The following is a 26,472-nucleotide window of genomic DNA, read 5'->3' as shown; positions in this document are numbered from 1 at the left end:
TAAATTCGTCCCTGATATTTAATAAAAAAAATACTTATTTTTATTTTTTAAATTTTATTTCAGTGACGTTAATTCGTCTTAGAAAATTAAAACAAAAAACTAAATTTTGATTACAGGCTATTTACATGTATTATAAAATTCTTAATATTAATCCAACGCGCTCTATCATGAAAGCGTTCTGTCAGCACTTCACTCTTGAGAAAATATTCGTTACGTAATGCACTTGTTTACTTTCTGTCTGGTGAAAAGACGATGAGTCGGCGTTTCAGCTGATCGAAGCTTTCTTTATTCGATTTTGTAATTTGATCTTTCTTATATACACTCGCAGCTTTTATAAAGGTACAAAAATGTTGCGTGTGCGGTGCAACGTAATTTTAGCATGCTGATGTAATATGATATTTTCGTAACTTTTATGAAATTTGCATTTTTCGCATGTATTGAAACACATTTAATATGTTTTACTGGTCAAACTATGAGAAATAGAGGAAAATGTTACATGGGTTTTTAGATCTCATTGTAACACATCGAAAAAAAAAACAAAAATTTTCGAAGATTTTCGAGTTTTTTAAAAAAAATAAGAAAAAAACGAGCTTTATCTCGAAAACTACTACTCAAATCAAATTAATTGTAAGACCAGAAATAAAGAGCCATCAATCCTCTGCAAAACAAGTCCGCAGTTGTTACTCTAATCGCATTGTTCAAAAGATATACACATTTATTTATATGCAGGGAAAATATGGTACCTTTTTTTTCTTGGCCGATTTATTTGATTGGAAACTTATGACTAAATTTACAATAACTTCTTATATTTAGGGTTTATTCTATTTAGTAATAATTAGGCTGTGGTATTGAAATTTCGCATACACAAATATATTAATAGGGCCAATGTGTTTGACAAAAGTCTTTGAAATGGCTTGGCTCCTACAGGTAGTTGACATACAAATTGAAAAGTTATTTGGTTATATCTTAAAAGCTGTTCAACCTACAGTACTTAAATATTGCAAAATCAGATATGGTAAAATGGGCAATATACATTAAAAATTTTTGAGATCTCATGAGCATTTATGAAAGCTGCTATATTTGGCATTATCTCAGAAATTATTTGAATTATAATAACTATATATATTCGCGAAAACAAGCCTGTTATTAGTTATGTGTGATAAAAATTGTTGAAATATCTTGACACCTTGTTGTAGCTGCCATACAACTTTAATAGTAGTTTAATCATATCTTAAAAATATTGAAAACCCAAAACTGAATTTTTCCATAAACTAATATGGCAATACGGCAACTTAAAGTCATAGTCTGTCCAATAGCCAGCTATGGCATGTTTACTCGCATATAGAATAACAAATTCATACGGGTATCAAAGAGTTGACACAGCAACGAAAGTCATCATATCATACACCTTTATTTTTTTTAAATAATTTAACATTAAAGATATCCAAATAAGTTAATACTTTTATTATTTGTTAGAAAATGAAGTAAAACAAAATTATAAGCTTAATATAACAAAAACAATCCATTAATTCAAAGTTTTAAAACAAAAAATTCAATTAAAAATTGCAACGAAATAAAAATTTTAAAGAAATTGCAGAAAGTATAGTATCTAATACCTTATTGGTCTACATTTTGCTGGAAGCGTAGCTTTCAAACGTCTTGGCATAGATTGGGCTAGATTACAAGTGACCATCGATGGTATTTTCTCCAATTCTTCACGTATAACACGTTTTAAAGACTCCTTGCCGGTTACGTTGTGTTTCCTAATTTTCTGTTCTAAAAAATCCCTTAGATTGTTAAAAATGTTTGGGATCGTTATCCTGTTGAAAGACATAGTCGATTCCAACTCTAATTTTTCGGCCGACTGTTTCAAATTATTTTTAATAATATTTAAGTATTGAATTTGATCCATTTTCCCATCAATAAAAACTTAACTGGCCAACCCTCTTCCCTTCTTAAGAAATTCTGGACTTTTGTATCATATATTTAGTCTTGATCTCATTTGAAGGTTAAAGACCATCGTGAACAATCCCATTCAAAGAATAATGTAATTCCAAATGTAATATAGAACTAAAATGGCTCTGTGGGGTTTCCCTTTCTTTAACAGGACATTTGGTATAATTTCGGGAGATATTTTCAATATATTTGTCAATGTTTTGTCACCAGCAATATCCTCAGGCCAAAAATTTCATACGCGAAATGCCAAAATATGCAGAATGCATTTCTTGTAATGCTCTTGAACGTATACAACACACAATATTGTTGTAGCGTAAACTTTGCTTGTTCTATATCAAAATCAAATATCTATATCTATCCAAAATACAAAAGCTACAAAACAAAGCTATTAAAAATCTGTATGGTTATAAACTAAGAATGTCGAGCAATGAAATACATAAAAAACATAATATTCTTCCGATTGAGCTACTTATCAAAAGTAAGTTGGCAACTCAAGCGCATCTGAGTACAACAATAACTGTCATAATTATGCTACAAGGGGTGCTGAAAATATTAGGCTGGTGTCTTCCAGTGTAAGGCTCAATAGGCAAGATACTTTATATAATTTGGCTTTTAATAACTACAATTGTTTACCTAAAGACTTAAAAGACATTAAGTGTGTAAAAGAATTTAAAAGAAAATTGAATGATTATTTTTTCGATCAAATATAAAATTTTAATATTAATTGCATTATATACATTATACTGTAGACTGTTTGTTATATGTACATTAGTGAATTTTCAAAAATTGAATTAATTGTTTATATATTTTTTATCTTTTTTATCTATTTCATTACACATTAGTTTTTAAATTTAAGCATTGCTATTCTTTTTTTGCACTGAACTTATCAATATTATTGTTATTGAATTGTATCAAATTTACATTTATGAACACTCTGTACGAGCGACTGGGCTCTTTGAGTTTATAAAATAAAAAGAAACAAAAAAAAAAAAAAATTGCATCAACCACTTTTCCATTTCTAAGTCCTTGCAATAGTATTTTTACTTTTCTTTTCTTTCCAAAGTAAATTTTCTTAATTCTTTTACCGCTTAAATGTTGAGAATTCAATTACATTCATTTCCACAATGTCAATTTCTTTTATTGTAGTACTAAAATCTTCAGTTGCTAAGCATGGCACATAGCATCAATATTCCGTGATCCTTCGTATTTCGGTATTTAATATTGTAATCAAATAATTGCAATAATGTTAATGAGATTAAATCTTTTTAAACGCATTTTCATTTTTAGCACTCCATGTAAACGGACTATTTCTTTTAAGTAAGTTATTTATAGTATATAGTGTTGTACTTAATCCCTTTAAAAATCTTTCGTAATAATTTACAAGCACCGTAAACACTCTAACTTCATTTTTAATACTTGGCCTTTTTATTTTTTGTATTAAATTAATTTTTTCTTGGTTTTTGTGTATTTCGTTTTTATGTATCGTATATCCGCAGTAATTAGTTTTATCTTCAAAAAAATCACATTTATCAACTTTCATCCCCATAATATATTTTTCAAGTCACATTAAGACTTCTTCAAGTCTCTGTAAATGAGTTTTACTGTCAGGACCAGTTATTTTTATATCATAAGGTAATCGATTCTGTCTGTAAGGACCAGTATTTTTATATCATAAGCTTAGTCGATTTTTTTGAATTTTTTACTTAAAGCCATGCTTTCAAATAATTGCTCTATAAGTACTCGTATGTTAAGTGAAGGATGTTCGTCGATTATTAAATTTAAATTTACAGTAATCACCACAAAGTCGAACCTAATTATTAATTTTTGCAACTGTTACTACAGGAGTAGCCCACAAACATACTTCCATCTACCTTTGGCAAAATACCTTTTTTCATCAAATCTTTAATTTCCAACTCACCTTCTTTATTGAAAATGGAATTAATCTTTATTGAAATGGCTTTAATAAAAGCATTCGTACTGGTTTCAAGGTCAATTTTGTTTCTGTATCAGTAATTTTCCGTAGATTTTTCAAATTCTTTTTATAATTAAGTCCTTAATAATGACTACTTATCAGTAGTTTGAATTTTTTTAACTTTTAATTTTGTAACGAAGATTTTGTTCCAATCTAATTTCAATTTGTTTAACCATTCACGTTCTACTCGTAGTAATGGATACCCTTACGTTTATGTAAGGGTAGACACCGATTCTGGTACAAAGGTGTTGAGTGGTTGAACCTGAAATGGTAGATCCGATTTTGTTCAAATGCTTCGCACTGCCACATCTTAAACATGCTATTTTATTTGTTTTATAATTTACAATATTATGTTTACGCATTTGTTTTGAAATGTACTTACATTCATTTCTGTAGATATATTGATGTTTGGTATCGTTTTCTTATTATGTATTTTTGCTCCAATTTTTTCAGACATTTCCATTGCAACCGCTTTTTCACATGCTTTTGCTCACGTCAAATCCGTTGTTTACAAAATAGCCGATCTTGAATTTGTTGACTACGTAGTCCAAACGCTACTTGGTTCTTTAAAGTCGTATCCACATTTATGGAAAGTGCCTACTATTTAAACTATTTAATTGTTGAAAATTGTATCACTGTAAATTATATACATACGTGTTTTGACAGATTTCGGTAAAAATTAATAACTACTTGCTTCGTTACAAGAAATCTTTTCCTAAAGCATATTTTCTATTTATGAATATCTAAGAGCTGTTCAAATTTCAGGCTACTGTAATGTACTATGTAGAAGAAAAACGGTAATTAAAAATTTGGAAAAATGGGTTTTAGATAACGGTAAATTTGAATGGCCATTTTGTTTTTTTACAGTTCAGAAATGGTATGCCGCTATAGAGGAAGCCAGCCACTTTTTTTCAAAACTTAAAAAATGCTTATGTTTTCACTGCAATAAGTGGTTAAAATAAACCACTTTTAGGGTTTTAGGGGGGTATTACTTTAAGAGTTTATGGAAATAAGTTTCTAGTACAAATCTACGTACATATAAAATTTTAGCTTTCTATTTTCAAGAATGTAGAAGTTCTATAAAGAGACACCCGGACAGAGTGAAACTAATAAGCACTTTTTTCAAAAATTTTTTTCGAAAAGTGCTAAAAGTATGCTAATTTTCATTTGAAATATTTGCAAAGAACAATCAAATTTAAGCAGAACTCATTAATTTTGTTCTCTTTTCTTTTTGAATAAATTAATTTAATAAATTTGAGTTAAATATACATATTTTTATATTACAATAACTTACGGCGCTTGACAATAACAAATTTTTTTTTTAATATTTTGTACTGCCTTGGGTGTTAATTGCAATGCGATTTTTGTTGATGAAAATAATGTTAACAAAACATTTTTCAATAAAAGACATTGTTGTAATAACCTAAAACGATTCATTAATTTTTTGAATTTCGATAGTGTATTATCGTATACTTTTTCATTAATTAACTGAGCTTTATTACAAATTTATTCATTCGAAAATTATTTATTTTTTGAACAATTCACACTAATATTTTAATGTACTGTTTGCATTCGAGGATATCACACCCTCTTTATATATTTTTTAGTCGACCAAATTTTCGCTCTATAAAGAGAAATATTAACACAACAATTCACATTAAAACTAAGTCCCTTATCGTTATAATATTGTAGGAGGTAGGTTCCTGACAGATTCCTTGTTGTGGACTTAGTTACGACATATCCATATATACGACGTATCCTTGCTGTTGCATTGATAAGTTGTTTTACACAGTGTCCGGATGGAAAGACTGTTAGTGCGTTTTCTTGCAAGTGACGTCATTAAAAGTTTCACATTTGTCTTTTACGCCATAGATTTCTTCATTAACGAGCAGTTCTTCGTACTACAGCTTTACTTGACTTTTATTCGTTATAGTTGCTTTAATTAATATGTGGTCGTATATTTGTTTGTCTGTCTTTGGTAGTGAAATTACATAGAGAATGGTGAGAGCATCATTTTTGGATTCGATTACTTCGATTTCGTTAAAATATAGTAACGTGCTAACTTCTCTTAATATAATTCCTTGTTTATTTTTTATACCCGCGTACTTTTCCAAGGAAAAAAAAAGGCATTTAATGTCAATTTCAATTTAACAATGTTTAGAGCAAAGAAAGAGACTTACCTGAAGTTTTTGGCTACACTGTGTATTTTTAAGATACGATTTTTTAGGGAGTGCAAGTGAAATAGAAACAAAGGTGCTTCTTACTTTAGTATTTTTAATTTGTTAATGTAAACACGTTGATTTGTAATAATAATATTTACTATTTGTATAATTATTTTATATTTTGGACATAATTATTTTTAGACATGATTTCAGGAATCTATAATAAAGACTAAGGAGTAAAGATGCAAATGCGTAGTACTTCGTAATACACATACGTAAATATGTGTTTACGTACGTACATTTGCATATACTTATTTATAACCTAATATAGAATTTTTTATTTTAATTATGTTAATTAGTTATCGTCGATAGTCTTAAGGAACGCAATCCAAAATTATTCACATGTGATGAACGGATGACAAATGATTAATTAAAGGAAAAAACTATTATAATGAATGAGCAGTGCTGCCAAATAGATTAGCCAAAATTTCCTTTGTTTAAAATCAAATCTTCGAAAAAAAAATCTTCATGAATCCTTTGAAATCTTCAAATGATATTCAATTGAAAAGAAAGCAAAACTATCACGATTTCAATTCGAACCAATTCAGTCACCAAACAGAACTACTAATGGCTACTCATTGGGTATGATATATGATGCCACAAGTCGTATTCTAAAATTTGAAAAATTTTATTTTGAAGTTTTGCATCAAAAAAATATTTCAAGATGTTATTTTGGTAGTGCTGTCTTAGAGTTAAATAAAACTAAAAATATAATAAGAAATTTATTACATTAATGTAGTAGGGAAATGTAGGTATTATTATTGGTCCATTTCATTAAATTGCGAATCAACATGCAAAAAATACATGTTTCATACATTTCATATAAATTCCAAATTATACATACTAAACTAAAAAAATCTGATGTGGTCAGCACATAACCGACCGCACTGTATATTGTCTAGTTAAGTGAAAGGGTTACAGAATATTATATAATGCCTTTTAAATACTTCTTTCCAATTTTCAGGACATTAGTAAGCTTATAGTTAACATACCTAGAAAAATGTAAATTTGGCTCTTACTAGAGTTTCGCTTTGTGCTACCCGAATTCCCAGAAATGCTCGCCTGTTAATCAGAACTCAAATATTAAATTTCAAGAAATTCCATCAATTCGTTCCGTAGATATGGTGAAAAATGTAAAATCGGCCCGCAAATCAGTTTTCAAGCCCTGACCTCACCAAAAAATTTATGTGTTCATTGTTTTAATACGAAGAATTTAAATATTAAATTTCAATTAAATCGGTCAATTATTTCTCTTTATATATGCAAAAATGTATATTTGGCCCGTAGTAAACGTTCAGTTGCTGATGCCTGATTTCTTTCAAAAGTTAGCAATTTTTGCGGACGGTCAAGTAAAGCTTATATATGAAATTTCAAGTAAATCCGTTGAATACTTTCTTCAAAATGTTCAAAAATGTAAAACAGGCCCGCTAAAAAGTGCAGTTCCCGAGGCCTGATATATACCAAAAGTTGATCAATCCGTGCCATGGTGGAAATAAACTTACATATAAAATTTCATCAAAATCGGTTCAGTAGAACTTGAGATACACGCGTGCACACACAGACCGACAGACCGACAGACCGACAGACCGACGGACCGACAGGTTGCTAAAAATAGTTTACCTACACTTCCCTACTATGGAGCATTTTTCGTATGTTTTCAAATACTTAACACGTTTTACTGGCAAAACTATGAGAGGTAGAGGAAGATTTTATATGGGCTAACTTTTTAATCTCATGGTAGCGCGTCAAAAAAAAAATATAATGACAAAAATTAAAAAAAAAAGCAAAAATTCTGACTTTGACGAGTTGTATTTCAAAAACTATGGCTCAAATCAAATGAATTGTAAGACGAAAAATAAAGAACAATGAATCGCCTGTAAAACAAGTTATCTACAAGTGACAACTCTTTGTTGTATGGCTCCGAAGTTATAAGCATTTATTTATATATAGGAAAAGTTTGGTGACTTTTTTTCAACAGGCTGTAGTTCGAAAACGAGTATATCTGCAATCCCCTCCCAAGTTGTACAATTTTTTGCTGGAAATTGATCAAAGAGTCATCCCTAAAATTATTTGCCACCTTATGCGAAACATCCTGTATATATGAAATAATTCGAAAATAATTTAGCCAAAACCGTTTTTCGGAATTATAGTTCCTATTATACTTTGTGGTCTATTATAAGAAGCTCTATGATTATAATAATAAACAGCTCCTACTTTCAGTCTAGGATAACATGTTATGCAGTTATTTTGATTGTATGATAAGTAAATACAAGTTCACGAATTTATGGTAATTCGTTATAAAGAAAATTATTCCTAATAAAAGAACTGGAAGTACGCTTTATTATAACTGATTTAATTACAAAATTAAACTGTGTCTTGATCTTAATTCTAACGGTATTTATAAAAATTGATTGCTGATTAGGCTAAAATTCAGCGTGAGAAATTATAATTAATATTTTAAATTAAAAACAAAAATTTCGAATTACACTTTTTAAAACGCAAAAGAAAAAACTGCTGACCACGGCGTCTGGTTTAATTAATGCACATTTTTTATAAAAATTTAAATCTTCCATAATACGCAATCATGGTATATGTATTTAGTTCAGAGCATTTCACATATGTAATCCTGTATAAATAAAACGTGGTATAACTTTTAGAGGGGGGGGGGAGTCAAAAGTTAACAGATGGACGGACATGCTTATTAGTTTCACAGAGCGAACTTTTTTATACCCTGCACTTCGTGAAACTTTGGGTATATTAACTTTGGTATGGAGTTTGTAACTACTTGAAGGAGTCATCTGCGGTATGGACATATATATATATTCTTGCTCAGCGTAAAATTCTGAGTCGATTTAGACATGTCCGTCCGTCCGTCCGTCCGTCCGTCCGTCCGTCCGTCCGATCGCACGATAACTCAAAAACGAATAATGCAATCGACACCAAACTTTTACAAGTTGTTTCTTTTGTGCCAAGGACGAACTGTGTTGTTATTGGACTAATTCGGACAACGGATTCGGGTAGCTGCCATACAACTCAAAGAGTTGTATAGCTGCACCGGTTCGGGTGGCTGCCATACAACTTCAACAGCAAATTTTTTATATTCGGCAAAATAATAAAGTCAGTTTCATGAAACTTGGCAGTTGTGTGTCCGATTATAGATCAGATATATTTGTAAAGTTTTGATGGAATTTATTGACAGGTTCAGGTGCTTGCCATACAACTCCAAAAGCTAATTTTAAATATTTAGAAAAATTATAAAGTCAGATTCATGAAACTTGGCAGTAGGATGTCCAATTATAGATCAGACATGTCCATTAAGTTTCTATAGAATTAATTCACAGGTTCGAGTAATTGCTACACTATTACGAAAGGTGCAGGGTATAATTCAATCGGTTTATACAGACTGAAACGTTTTTACTTGTTTCAAAAATTTTTTGGAAAAGTGCTAAAAAGTAAAACTTCCACACAGGAACAATGTAATATTTGACGTTGTTTATCATAAAATTTATAATGAAATTGCATTTTTACTATTAAATAAGCTATTTAGGTACATATATTTAAAATATTTATGTAAAATATATCTATATCACAGCTTTTTCTAATTATTCTTACTTACAGAATTCTTTTTCTAATTATTTCTTACTTACAGATTTCGGAAGTGAATATTTGCGCAACTATTAGAAATAAAAAAAATTATTGAAAATAATATTAAAATAATAAAAACTAAACTAAAGTACCTGTTAATTGACAAAAAAAATCAGAATGATTACAATTTTAATTTAATGATTAATAATATTAAAAAAATATAAAAATATAAAATAAATTTTGTGCTGAGTTTATAAGTTATAATAAGTATATCAATTAAAATTGTTTTCTTGTTCTATTTTAAAAATTTTCTTGAGCATTTTGACAGTCTCGAACTCTTATAATGTAAGGATAATAAAAAAACTCTACCATATAAGTAGACAGAGATCTAGAGAAAACAAACAAAAGGAAAACGCTTTGTGATTTAAATAAAAAAATATAGATGCAAAATAAAATTAACGAATATGTCAACCGCTAAAACAATGATAAATCAAAACCAATTAGATAATTCAAGTAATATTAAATCGGTTGATTCAAAACAACAACCGATTTGGCCATCACCCCCATCATCGCCAACGTGTCCACCGTATAAGCCCTTAGCGACAGCACCGGTTACTGCAACAATAATGAAGCTAACAATGCCAACCGGCGTAAAAAGAACGGTTGAAGTAAATGTAGTTACAAAAGAAATAGAAACATTTGCAACGACAAACAAGGAATTACATAATTGTAGAAATAATAGTTGTAATAATCATAATAATAATAAAAAAAATGAAATTAGTAATAACAATAATGCAAACACTAACGTTGATAGTTTAATTGATAGCAAGCAGGAAGAAAAATCATTATTATTGCCAATTGATACTAATGATGTAGAATTTTGTATAACAAAATTTAATATTAGTAATAGCAATCATAACAATAATAATAATAATAAAAATAATAAAAGTAATAATAATAACAATAATAATAACAATAATATTAATAATAATAATAATAACATTAATAATAGTGATAATAATAATAGTAACAATAATAATAATAATAATAATAATAATAATAATAATAATAATAATAATAATAATAATAATAATAATAATAATAATAATAATAATAATAGTAGTGATAATAATAATAGTAATAATAATGATAATAATAATAATAATAATAATAATAATAATAATCATAGTGATACAGGTGATAATAAACAAATAATTGATAACAATCATGAAATTAATAATTTGAATAATACCGATAATGATAAAAATATCAAGAATAAAAATGACAATAACCATAATATGATTACAAGTAATGACAATTATAATAACATAATGTTGAATAATACCTATGTTGAAGATTGTGATAAAATGGATAATAAATCACATATAAGTAATAAAATGAATAAAATTAGTAACGTTAAACGAAATGATAGTAGTGTTAATAATAACAATATTTGTATTAATAATGTTGATACAAATTATAATAATAATCATGATGAGGATGATAATAACAGTAATAAATATAACACTAATGATGAAAATAATAATTCTAATTCAATTGATACAAAAAATAATAATACCAAAAAAGTAAAAAATAAAGCAGATATTAAAAAAAATAGCAACTATAATACTAAACAAAACGATATTAGTATCAAAAATAATAATACTGAAAATAATAATAATAATAATAATAATAATAATAATAATAATAAAGATGAAAATAATCATAGAAGTAACAACAAAAATAATGAAAATAATAAGAGCGATAATAATAATAATGTTGATAATAACAATAAAAATAATAACAGTAATTATAATAATGTTAATTCTAATAAAAGTGATAATAAAAATCATTACAGTGATAACACGAATAACGGTAGTAATAAAAATGATAATAACAATAATAATAATAGTAATAATAATAAGAAAGATAAAAATAATAACTGTAATAGTAATAATGATAATGAAATTAACAATTGTAATAAAAATAATGATGATATAAGTAATAATGGTAATGTTAGTAGTAACAAAACTGATAGAAGTAGTAGTAGTAATATTGATAATGATATAAATAACAATAATAATAATAATAATAGTAATAATAATGACGATATTAAAAATAATGATTATAACTATAATAACGATTATAATAATAATATTAATAATAATAGTAATAATGGTAAAAATTACATTAATAACAAAAATAATAACAATGATAGTGACAATACTAATAATAATGATAATAGAAATCATAGCAGTAATAATAAAAATACTGATATTAATAATAATAATAATGATAATAATGATAACAGTAGTAATGAAAATAATAATAGTGATATGAATCATAAAAATAATAATAATGATAATAGTAACATTAATAATAGTAATAATAATGGTAACATTAATAGAAATAAAAAGGTATCAAGCTCTACTGGTTATAGTGCAAAAGAATTTGATGATAATTTAAATTTTCAAAATGATAAATTGATTACAGAACATAATAATAAAAATATATTAATATTAAATAATAACAGGAGTAGTGATAATAAAAGTAATAATAAAATATTTTCTAATAGTTTTGAGAATATCAATAATAATGTAAAATCAATTGATAACAGAAATGATAATAATATTACGAATTCAATTTTTGAAGTAAGAGCCACAGATTCTAATATTAATTTAAAAATAAGCGAAACTTCACAAAAACATCTAAACGAAAATATTATTATTGAACAAGTGAACAACATTTGTAAAGGTGATAACAATGATATTCATAATGTTAATGACGTTACTAATAATTATGAGAAAATTAAAAATACTAATACTAATAATAATAATAATAATAATAATAATAATAATAATAATAATAATAATGATAATAATAATAATAATAATAATAATAACAATAATAATAATGATAATAATAATAATGATAATAGTAATTGTAAAAATAGTGTTGTTGAAAGTAATGATGATAATGATAATTTGCAAAAAAATGATTTTAAAAATGCAATGTCCAATCACAATAATGATATTGTTCAAAATATATCGAATGAACAAACATTAGATCGTGCGGTTGTTGATCACAAAGCACAACAGCAACAATGTATTGGGTTACAAAATCAAAATAATGACTGCAATGATATAAAAAATTTTATTCAAAATACTCCTGACCAACAACAACAAAAACAAAATATTCATGAACATCATTTCAATCATAATCAAAATTTGCAAGAAAACTTAAGTTCAGTAATATCGTCACAAGAAAATGCAAATTATTCGGACTCAAGTGCTATTCAAATATCGCAACATCATCAATCACAAGAACAATTACAACAGCAGCAAAAACAGCATCAACATTTGCAGCAAACACAACAACATTATACTCATACTATGTTTTACGATCGGATAAACTCGCCTTATTTTATTAATATGCAGCATCATCAAAATAATTTACATCTTAATTCACAACAGTATCAACAACAACAACATATTCATCATTCACATCATAATTTACCACTGAATTATGACTTTGATATACATAATCAACAAAATTTACATAATATGCACTATGATCAACATTTAAGAAATCATCAGCATTTACAGCAGCAACAACAGCAACAACAACAGCATCAATCATCCGATCATCAAAATTATGAAAATCATATTTCACATTATATGCAGCCACAATCAAATTCTTTAACAGAACCGCATATGTTATCACAATCAAATAATTTTGCAGGAAATAATGGTATTTCACATCATTTAAATCAGCAACAACAGCAAGGTGAAAATCGTCAAATTCATCATAATGTGCAACAAAATCAAAATAGTATGAATCATTATCAACATCGTATTAATCAAAACTTAATTAATGATGAAGAGCAACAATCAGAAAATATACAACAAATTAATATTGATTTAAAAGAGGAACAAGGTCAAGAGCAACAGCAACAAAATTTATTAAATCAAACACATTATAGTCACTCACATTACGATACACCAATAATAAATCAGCATTTAACAGTTAATATGCCGTTGTCACAACAGCAGAAGCAACAGCAAGAGCAACAGCAGCCACAAAATCATAAAAATTTACAAAATAATAATATTGTCAATTGTATGGATGAATTATTAATTAATGATCATCATTCACATGATACAACATCACGATATAAATTGTAAGTATATTTACGTACATATATATACATATGCGTTTATTACGTGAAATGCAAAAATATTTTTTGGGATATTTTTCTAACGCAATTATAAATTTTCTCCCCCTTAAAACTTTCTTAAAATTTTAGATTATCACCATCAATTCCTAAAACCGATAGCCAAGATGATGGTTATGACACATCTGTAAGAGAAGTTTTAACTCCTAATTCTCATGCATCATCATCACATCATTCAATAACACCACAGCATACAATTAATCTACAAACAAATTTATCTTCATTATCGAGTCGAAAATGTGAATTACAATCAAATTCAACGCAATCATCATCAATTACACAACAACAACAGCAGCAACAATCAATGTCTAAAAATAATATAAATAATCATAATGATTCATATACCTTTATGGATGATGAATTAAATAATAGTATGCATCATACAATTCCATCTCCAAATTCAAGATTAACATCATTAATGAATCATAATAATTGTCCAATTTCGTTAACGTCATCTTCATCATCTGGTATTATTGGTAATGATACCAATTGTGATAATAGAAATTTAGTTATAAACGATACAATGTCCCATATAAATAATACAAATAATCATAATGATATGCAAGAACAGTATAATGATAATAATGAATTATTAAGTTCGAATGTTATGCACAATCAAATTCAAGATAATGCAAACAATTATAGTCTGATGTGTGATAATATAATGAATCTAGATGAAGGCAATATGATTAATATGCCAAAAAAACGTGGAAGAAAGAAAAAAATACGCCAGGATGATGGGTAAGTATTCAAACAAAAAAAAAAAAAATAAAAAAGTAAATCTAATGTCAATTACGACAAGAAAAATATATTATATCAAACTTTTAATCCAGTGTAAAATCTTTAGATCTAAAAAATTTATACGATTTTTCAATTTTTTCTAGACCTATCTATTGAGCTTTGCTAAAATAGATACAAATGATTCGTGTCTATTATAAATATTTGAAACTTCACTAACGTTTAGATTACTATGTGACTAAGTAATAATGATACGTTTATGATAAAAGACACACGAACAGACACAAATCATTTATATTAATTGCTTTATATTTACAATAATAATAGCGAGCTTTTTTTGATAATTATCATTATCCCTTAGGGATTCGACACTCAGAATACGCCCCATTATGTGCATTACCGTTATGTAATATTGGGGCTTATTCTGAGTATAATATTAATGTGTTTATATCTAACAAGTCCCAAAGCTAAGAGAGAAACTTGAAAGCATGAACTTATTTTATATGGGTTTTTTTTTAAATCGAAGTGGCTATTTTTTAAGAAGAAGTATTAAAATAAATTCACACTTATTATAAAGCAGGTAAATTCTAAAAATATATTTAAAAAATCAATTAAATATATTAATATTTTCATTCATAATTAATTTAAAATTCTTAAAATACATACAAAAAAGCGAAAAAACAACAAACACAACCTTCGCCTTCAACATTTTATATGGTACTGAAAGCACTTCAACCATATCTTGAGTTAACTTACCCTATGAGAAAAAAAAGCTCTTCACTTAAAAATAATTAAATGCTTTCAGTAACATATAAAACGTTGAAGGTGAAGGTTGTGCTTGTTGTTTTTCCGCTGTTTCAAGAATTTTAAAATAATTATGAATGAAAATATTAATATCTTGATTTTTCAAATATATTTTCGAAACTTTTCCTGCTTTATAATAAGTATGAATTTATTTTAATATTTCTCCCAAAAAATAACCACTTCTATTTAAAAAAACCCATATAAAATAAGGTCGTGCTTTCAAGTTTCTCTCTGAGCATTGGGACTCCCTGAGCATTGAGTGGTATTTAAAGAAAAAAACAGGAACGAAAGCAAAAATTCGTAATATTTCGTAAAAAAAATTGAGTATTGGGACTTCTTAGATATAAAGACATTAATAATATCATAACATAAAATTTATCATATCAGACTCTTATAAATAAAAAAAATTGTTTTGATAATTTTATTGTTTTCTTTATTTCTTTTGTTTATGTTTTATTTTATCATTCTTTTCATTCCTTCTTCAATAATAAAAGGTATTAAACAAATCGGTTATTTGTTATACATATTTCATTTAAGCTCAATAGATGCGACTAAAAAATCACTGAATTGAAAATTTGATTATACATATACAGTTTTTGATTTATCTCGTTAGCTTAATCGCCTAATTCAACTGCTTACGCTTTTTAATATATTGTTTTTTCGTTCATCCTAAAAGGATGCATTAAATTGATATTTTGGTATATGAATAAATTAATTTAAATAATGTATTAGAATGTTTTAAAGAGTATTTTCCTTTTCTTTTTTAAAATAATACAAAAAAAAATACAGATCTCCAACAAACGGTATTATTAAATCAGCAGTACATAAAGAACGTAAAAAGCATGATCGTTTTAATGGTATTTCAGAAGAGGAAGTATCAAAAAGGACATTACCAGATCATTTAATTGATAATTTGGACATTATTATCGTGAGTGTAATTTCAAATTACAATAAATCTTTTAAAGTTTTTATTATTTAAATTAAGTTAGAAAGTTTTAATTCTTGAAAAGTAGTAGATTTTTCGTTCCGATCGTTTTAAAATTGTGCACAAAATGTAAAAAAGTTTTCTACACATTCAAACAAATAGAATAAAAGAACTGGTGTCAGATAACTAATTTACTAAAAAATAATAAACCTGGTTTCTAAATTTAGGTACCTGTTGCACATCAGATATAATGCAAGATTAATTCTGAATATGGTGAAAATCGAAGTCTGACATCACATAAATCTAAAGAAAAAAAAAATAGAAAGATATTCGATTATTTTCAGATTTTCTGTCAGACTTTAAAAAATGACATGGCGGAAAATGAATTTTAGAAAAAGTTTTGCCATGATCAGCTGATTTATGTTGTATTTTTAATTTTATGTTCTCTCAGTCAATAGTTTTATAAGTGTTTACATTATAAATATTTGCTGACAAGAGTTTGATAAACAATAATGTATAAAATGAATCTGATGTTTAAATGCATATCCGATTTTATTGTAGATTTAGTCTGATGTGTAACTGGCACTCAACATATAACTTCACAACTTCATGAAAAAATAATTGAGTTATTTTTTCACATCGTCAAAGAATATGTAAAAATTGTCAAAACTATGGAATTGATAATTAAATAATAATATTTGATAAAAAAAACGTTCACTTTTTAACAAGATTAAAAAGATAGAATTTGGTTTTACGGACTGTGTTACTATATGAAAAAGAAAAATACTTTATATTTACAATGTTTTAATAAAACTAAAATACTTTAAAAACTAAAGCTAATTTTTATCAACACTTTTTTTTGTTATCGAATATGGTACAATAGATTGGTATAAATCCTGGCTTATTTGCTGCTTATAAAGGTCATCACTATGCTGGACCTGGTAATCATTTTTGGAAATGTTTGTATTTATCTGGTTTAACACACGAACAAATGTCTGCTGAGGAAGATTATAAGCTATTGAATTTTGGTATCGGCTTTACGAATATGGTTCAAAGAGCAACTAAGGGGTCAGCTGATTTAACACGCAAAGAAATTAAAGAAGGTTGTCGAATATTACTAGAAAAATTGAAAAAATTTCGTCCGAAAATTGCTGTCTTTAATGGAAAATTAATATTTGAAGTTTTCTCTGGAAAAAAAGATTTTAATTTTGGTCGTCAACCGGAATGTATTGAAGGAACGAATACGGTAAATATAAAAATATGTATATACTTAAATATACATACGAGTATAAAAAAAAAGTTTTGATAAAAGATTATTTAATTTTATAAAATTTTTTTTCGTATGTTGTTCCAATTAGAGAAAAATCTTATTACTTTTATAAATACATTTATGATTTATATTGTAAATATAATTCTTTCTATAATTCTTTTCTTCTTTTCCAATTGATTTTTATACAAATTCGTTAACAGTATATGTGGGTGATGCCATCATCTTCAGCTCGTTGTGCTCAGTTACCAAGAGCAGCTGATAAAGTACCTTTTTATTCTGCTTTAAAAAAATTTCGTGATTATTTAAATGGCTTAATATCGCATATTGATGATTCTGAATGTGTTTTTACTGACCCAAAATTAAAGCATTGTGATCAAGAATTAAATAATGGTTCATCGGTTTTGATATCACCACTTAATAATGACACGAATTCTTTATTAACTCAATCAATTAATAATAATGATAATAATAGCAATTTAATCTTAAATGGAAATACACAGATAACAACTACAAATAATAATAATGATAAAATGTTAAATCAATCAATGCATCATCAGCATAATCAAGAACAACAAATTAATCAAGAACAACAAAATCATCTTCATCATCAATATCATCAAGAGTTATCACCTGTTATTGCTGATTTAAATATGCATAATCCTCACCATCAACATATACCACAGCATCAACATCATCAAAACCATCAAAATCATCATCATCCTCATCAAATTTCCAATAATTGCACGGATTTAAGTTCAAATATTAATAGTAATAATAATAACAATTTAATGGATTCTATACCAATTGTATTAAGACAGGCAATTGAAGCAAATGATCCCAATAATTATAATATGTTAATACCACCTGTTAAGAAAAAACGTGGTCGTCCAAAAAAAATAAAAAATTTGAATGAATGTGATGAAAATACACCAGAAAAAAAATTAATATTAAATCATAAAATTAGTTATGATCATAATAGTTGTATTTTGGATGGTATACCGAAAAAGAAGCGCGGTAGACCAAAAAAACTTCGAGACAGTAACAATAGCATAAAAAATATTATTTATAACAATAACAATACGGAAAATAATGTAATTAATGATAATAATAATAACAAAAATAAATATGTAACTATGCATAACAATACATGTAATATTGCTATTGAAAATAATAAAAATAATAACAACAATAATAACAGTAACAATGGCTTTACAATAAAAAAAATTCATTATGATGATATATCGAATATAAATAGTAATTGCTTGAATTTAGCTGATCCGAACGCAGTATCGGCGGTAGCTGCGGCAGTTACATCAATGAATTTTAATAATAATTTTAATATACAACAACAGCAGCAGCAATCTGTTTTAGATCGCAACAGTATATATACAACATCAATGATACAAAATTTGTCAAATAATAATGATGCAAAAAATAATGATCATAAAAATTCCTCATTATTTTTAAATCATCAACATTTGATATATTCATCATCACATAGTATACATTCACCTAGCAGCACAATTGGTTCCTATAAATATGAATCTATTCTTAACCAAATAGATTCAACAACTAAAGAAAATTTAATAAACAATAATAATATCAATAATAACAATAATAACAATATCAACAATAATAATAATAATAATAATAATAATAATAATAATAATAATAATAATAATAATATTAATAATAATAATAATAATAATAATAATAACAAAAATGATAATAATAATAAGAATAGTAATAAAAATGATAATAATCAAAATAGTATTAGTAATAATGATAATAATAATAGTAATAACAATGACAGTAATAATAATGCTGATAATAATCATAAAAGTACTATTATGAATAATGATGATTTTGATAAAAATAGTGATAATAATTTTAATTCAATTAATAAAAATGAAACTGATATTGTAAATTCATATGTTCCTAAGTTAAAACAGCCAGAAGAAGAACAAATGCAAGAACAAAATATAACGATTAATGAAAATTTTAGAAGTAACGAGTTTTCTAATAATAATAACAATAATTTTCACAATAATAGTAATAAACATAACAATAATAATAGTAACAATGATAATATTAGTGAGATTAATAATGATAATAATAATAATAATTACAATGAAAATAATGGCAATAATCACTTAAGGCATTTACAAATACATAGTTCAAATTCACCAAAAAATCTTTCAAATATTGAATGTCATACAACAACATATCATGAACTAAATTATCTTAAACGACAACAAGAAAATCAATATGAACATCAAAATAAAAAATATGAGAATTACCGTAATAATAACAATGATAATAATAATAAAAGTGAACAATTTTCAAATACATTAATAGATTCTGAAACACAATTATCACAAAGAATTAATCAGCATAACAATAACAATAATGATAATAATAATAATATGCCATCATTGTTACACAACAACTTTAATGGTATACCATCTTCATTACACAATAATTACAATAGTAGAGATGATAAAATTGAACATAATAATGATATCAATAGTGAAATATCAAATTCTTTATATACAAATAAAATTAACATAAATGAAAAAAATAATTTAACATTTTGCAATCTTTATAATAATGATAATAACTTAAAGGATATAAGGAGTAATAATGCAAATTTTGAAAATAATAATAAAAGTTATGATAATATAAATGTAACAAATAATATTTCTTTAATAAATGAAAAGGCTCCGAAAAACAATAGTGATGATGACGGTAATGTTAGTAATGATATTAATATAAATAATCACAAAAATAATAATAATAACAATAATAATAATAATAATAATAATGATAATAATAATAATAACAATAAAAATGATATTAAAAATAATAAAAATGGCAACAATGTCATTAATAATAATAATGATAATAATTATAATATTGGCAATAAAAATAATAATAACGGTATCAATAATAATAACAACGACATTAAAAATGATAATTATAACAAAAATGAAAAAAGTGATAATAGTATAAAAATTTTAAATAATGATAGTAGCAGTGACAATTTCAATGATAACAATATTGAAGATTACAATAATAATGAAAATAAAATTGTTTGTATTACAAAAACGACTAAAAACCATAAAGGGAATAAAACTAAAACCTGTCAATATGATAATATTGATGATGTGAATAATAGTAGTGATAATGTTATAAATTGTCATGAAACTATAACAAATAATAATAAACAATTAAAAAATAAAGAACAGGAAATTTACGATAATGATAATAATCATAAAATTGAATATAGAGATCACAAAATTTTAAATCAAAATTTTTCAAATTCATCGATGAACACTAATAGTCCAATACATAATTCTACACTACAAAACTCTAATTATAATCTTGAACATATTAATAATGGAAATGATAATCAATTATCAACTACAATTAACGCAATCAATGAATATCCACAAGATAGAGGTGGAATTGTCACATCATCTATAATTTTAAATACAAATCATTTCAATGATAATCGTTTTTCAATAACAAAAGCTAGTCATCATTCAAATTTACATCATAGCCACTTGCAACATATTAATATTAAGGATAATAATACCAACAACAATAATAACAATAATCATCATCGAACAATTAAACATCAAATAGCAACACAACAGCAAAAACAACAACAACAAGAGATTGTTGATGTTGCTTCAAAAAGTTTATCGGGTCTTGAATCATTAGTTGATCAAATTCCAACATCCGAGAATGAAAATAATATTACAACGCAACATAATATTGATCAATATCAATATACGAATGATAATAAAATAAATTCAATAAACAATAATGTCATGTCATGTTTAAATAATTATAATACAACAAATTCGCGAGCTGTGTCATTATCATCGTCTTTACCATCACCATCTACGTTAATATTGCCACCAAATCCAACTGTAACTTCAATACGTAATAACAATATTTTAATAAATAATATGGTATTAAACTCAGCAGCACATTCATTGAGTAATGCCGTAGTAGAGGCTACAACAACAACAACTATGACTACAGCAACGGTAACGAAAACAGCGACAGTGCAACCACCGCCATTATCGCAGCAGCCATTACTAACAACAACACCCACAACTGTAATAGCAACAACAAATATACCTAATACTATTAGTCAATCACCATCATTATCAACATTTTCTAATGCTAGTCAATCCCCCGTTTCAACAATATTATCTTCACCCACACAATTATTGTTATCATCATCAACATCGTTACCGTTACCATCACAACCACCATCATCGTCAGCGTCATCACTATCGTCATCGCCACCCTTGTTATCAACTTCTTCACTAACGCCATCATCAATATCACAATCATTAATACAATCTCAAGATCAAATAATGCAACAACAACAGCAGCAGCAACAACAACATCCGCAATTACAATTAAGACCACCATCAATAGCAACACAGCATCATCACCAACAGCAGCAACAACAACATATGTTACTAGCACCCCCAACTTCATCATTACCACCACCACCATCAATGCAACAACCACAAACCACGCAGTCTACACACCAACACTATTCACCTGTTAATCACTCAACTGGTTATGCCGGCTCTGCTCTAACTGGAATATCAAGTAATTTTTCTGTATCAAGCTTAACATCACAAAATTATTCACAAACATCATCATATCATTCAAATTTAATGGCAGCTGCTGCTGCTGCATCATCTGCAGCTTCACACCCAGCTACAATATATGCAGCAGCTCATATGGATCCACATATTTCAATGCCAGTCAGCGCACTATATCACTCACATCATCCAGCTTATGCTCAACATCATCCAGCAGCAACTGGATACCACCATAGTACATACCATCATCATCATGGAACATCACCAACATTACATATGCCATCGCCAAATTATCCGTACGGTTATCCAAATACATCAACGTACACAGCAGCTGCTGCAGCAGCAGCAGCAGCTGCATCACATCAACCAACATCCCATACCGGTTACTTAACAAATCACGTGTCAATGTTTGATAGAATCAAATCAGATATGGGCTATGGAAGTTTTTGATAAAAAAATTTTTTTAACTATATTTGAAACCTATAATTACATATAAACAATTATATTAAGACGTGTAGTGTATATCCATATCAAATATATTAAAAGTAATAAAACCTGCAACAGAAAACTGAAATATATGGAAAAAATAACATGAAAACTAACTAAAATGTAAACGTTCCTATAAGTAGCTCATAATAAAACTATAAATTAAAACAAAAAAAATTAATTAGTCTTCTAACAATTTAAAAAAAAAACTATCAGTCATATCTTTATAAAAATTAAGACGGTTAAGCCGTAATGTATACGTATATATATATTTATAAATTTGTACAAACAATTATAAGTATATTTATTTATGAATTATTTATATACAATAGTGTAATTCTGTTATGGCCGAATTATACAATTGCGTAGATTGTGTTATTAAAATATGAAATACGATATTGCTATACAATTCAGTAATTCATTTTTATAAGCTGAATTGGTTTTAATACCATATTACTGCATTTCGGAAGTTAATCGTAGTTAGTCTTTAGAAGTTACCATAATTTCAAAAATTGCTGAAACACTTTATTAAGGAACACAATTCACTAATTAAATTGTATATTACTACAACACTACTTATTTTTAAGTAAGGGATATAATAATCATTGCAATTTGAATGTGACAATATAATATTCACACAATTTAGATATTGTAAAAATTCAAACAAAATCAAAATTTTGAAACCTTCTTCCATACATATTTTGCACATCCATATACGGTTTATTTATTTGAGTTATATTACTTAGTGATTTTATTTCTTAGGATAAGCCATTATCATTCATAAAATTTTAAAATATTTCTTATAAATGATTATAAAAAATATTCAATACTTTGGCGTTTATGATAAAATTATAAAAACTTTGCCACAATAAACTTTGTCTACCTTCGGCCCATATTGTAAAAATACAAATACATATACATATTATCAGTTTTATATATTCAGTTACATAATTTTAAATACTAAGTCAAGTATATAGATTATCATGAATTTTAATAAAAGTAGGTACTAAAATTTCAAAATACACAATTGAGTATATTTATAACTCGAAAAGGAAATTGTATTTTAATATCGTATTGCTGCCTTTTTAAAACCAGAGATACGTGCAACATATATGTAGATATTAAAATTTTCAAAGTTTAATTCAATTTTAAATTTTTATCTTTTCCAATTTCTATTGTATTTGATATTTAAAAAAACAATTTTAATTCCTCATAATAAGTTGAACTGACATTTGGTTTGCATTTTTCGTAACGGTGCGCCATTATTATTGCGAATTAATTCACTAAGTAATTGCATATAATTCAACTTATAATATACATTAAATGTTAAAATTCGATAAATTATATGTAGTACTCGTAATAGAAAGTTTTTTTGGGAAATTTGGGAAAAAAACTTCTGAAAAATTAGTTTTTCCTATATATATTATATTCGCAGATTTTTTTAAAGTTTCTTAATTATATATTTATATATGTGTACAAACACGTTTTAATGTTATTATAATGTTGTTATAAATATATTTATATATATAATAATATATATATAACAATAAAACATTTATTTTTTTTTTAATTTTATCCTATAGCTATTGTAAATGCATAAATGATATGATGTATATGTAAATACACGTCTTGATTTTCAAAATGCAGTAATATGGTATTAATATACAATTCAGCAATTCACATCTATTAGCTGGTTAAGGATATTGAATAATTATATATAAGTAAGTAAGAAAACTTTAAATTCAAAATTGCTATAATATCGCAATATTAAATACACAATTCAGCTTATGAAGTGTATAATTGCTGAATTATGTAATAATATACACAGTTTTATCGCAAATTTTGAAATCAATGATTTATTTATATATATATACATGCATATAATTTATATTTATATATATATACATGTTTAATGATAAAATCTGAGTTTTAAAATTTTAACTTAAATTAAATGTAGATATTAAAAAAAAAGAAAACTTAAAAAAAAGAAAATTAAAAATTATCAAAGAAAAAAATAAAATGTTTAATATTTAATACAACTAAATCTATGCATACGTAATACAATTAAATCTATGCATAAAATATGCAAACATTTAAATAAAGTTCGTATACCTCGACTTCAAAATTGCTGTTCAAAGAAAACAAAATGTTAAATTTAGAAAAAATGTTGCTACACACTATTCAGCAATTATAAATTATAAGCTGAATTGTGTTTTAATACCGCATTAATTTTTCTATTATTCATAAGTCAGGGATAATACCCTGATTTCAAAATTAACGCGGTATATTATATGGTATTAACATACAAAAAACAGTTTAGTATATTACATAGCTGTATAAATAAATTGTATGTATCCTTGGCTTCAAAATTGTCGTAATACAGTATTAATACGTATTTCAGTTTATGAATTGAAATTGCTTAATTTTGTAGCAGGACTGTATTACTGCATTTTTGAGGTAAGGGTTGTATTTGATATTGTAAAATTGTAATTTTTAAGTCGACATACTTTTATGTATATGTGTATACTTGTCATAAGCATAAGAAAATATTAAATTATATGCAAAACAAAATAAAGAAAATAACAAAATCTCCTTTCATAAATTTTAACATAAGTTACCTAAGAAAAAAAAATTAACGGAATTTAAAAAATGTTTATAATTTATTATATGGTATACTAGTTAGGTCAAAAAAAAAAAATAACTTTTTTTTTAAATTATGAATATTTATACATATATATAGATCTTTAATTAAAGAAATAAATTTACTAAAAAGTTAATATTTTCAGTTAAATAATTGAAACAAAAAAAAAACATAAATGAAACTATTTATAAAATTTTTATTTATTTTATTTTATATTTTAATAATGTTTTATTTATAATTCAAAAAAACAATGAAAATAAAAAGGAAAAATTTTTAACTTGAATAACTAAATATAATAAAATAAATTAAAAAAAATACAAAGAAAATACTTAAAATAAAAAAAAGTAAAAAAAAATACGAATTGAGTAAATAAATAAATAAATTATACTATAAATATATATATATTAAAATTATTATAAATATATTCAGTCGAGAATAGGTAACTAATTGAAAATTCCTTTAAAATTAGATATAATCGATATTGTCAAATGCCGGTCGACAATAATTTTGCATCTGAAATAATTACTGAATCAACAATTTATGCTAAAAAAACTCATATCGCATAATAAATTTCGTGTACAATTTTTGCATGCATGCAACCGGTGTTGAAATTTTTGCAACAGCCGGGGTTGTTTGAATATTTTTTGAACTAAATTCCGCTAAATAAAATTGACTTATCCTATTCAAAATTTTTCATTCATGAATAAAAAAAAAACCTGAAAGTGAAATATTTTTAATTACGAAAACGCGAAAAAAATTAAATAATATTAGAAAAGCAATAATTGACATTATTAATTACGTGACATTTTTTTTTGCTTTACCAGATATACTGCAAAATGTTGCAATATCCTGATGACACCATTAGCAGTGCTACAATGCTTTTGGTAATTGCAACAACGATTAAGATGCAAGAAACGAGTTCAACGCGCATTTTATATTACCGATTACACTTATATTATATTGTCAAACTGAATTTAGCAATTTCAATTCACAAGACAAATTGTT

General features: G+C 25.8%; 1 protein-coding gene across 1 annotated transcript in view; it reads left to right on the top strand.

The window, feature by feature from the left end:
- Nucleotides 1–25,738, top strand: part of LOC129607240 (putative uncharacterized protein DDB_G0282133) — a 50,608-nt gene extending 24,870 nt beyond the window's left edge. The window contains exons 3-8 of the mRNA XM_055518091.1: nt 9,800–11,885; nt 12,036–13,915; nt 14,042–14,710; nt 16,301–16,439; nt 17,320–17,682; nt 17,907–25,738. Coding sequence (XP_055374066.1) covers nt 10,200–11,885; nt 12,036–13,915; nt 14,042–14,710; nt 16,301–16,439; nt 17,320–17,682; nt 17,907–22,790 — 9,621 coding nt within the window. The 5' untranslated portion in view covers nt 9,800–10,199 and the 3' untranslated portion in view covers nt 22,791–25,738. The remainder of the gene's footprint in view (nt 1–9,799; nt 11,886–12,035; nt 13,916–14,041; nt 14,711–16,300; nt 16,440–17,319; nt 17,683–17,906) is intronic.
- Nucleotides 25,739–26,472: the final 734 nt, after the last annotated feature.

The sequence above is a fragment of the Condylostylus longicornis genome, unplaced genomic scaffold (genome assembly GCF_029603195.1).
Source record: "Condylostylus longicornis isolate FDR11 unplaced genomic scaffold, ASM2960319v2 ptg000003l, whole genome shotgun sequence".
Taxonomy (NCBI): domain Eukaryota; kingdom Metazoa; phylum Arthropoda; class Insecta; order Diptera; family Dolichopodidae; genus Condylostylus; species Condylostylus longicornis.
Note: the sequence above shows the minus strand (reverse complement) of the source record. Positions and strands in the feature narration are given on the sequence as shown.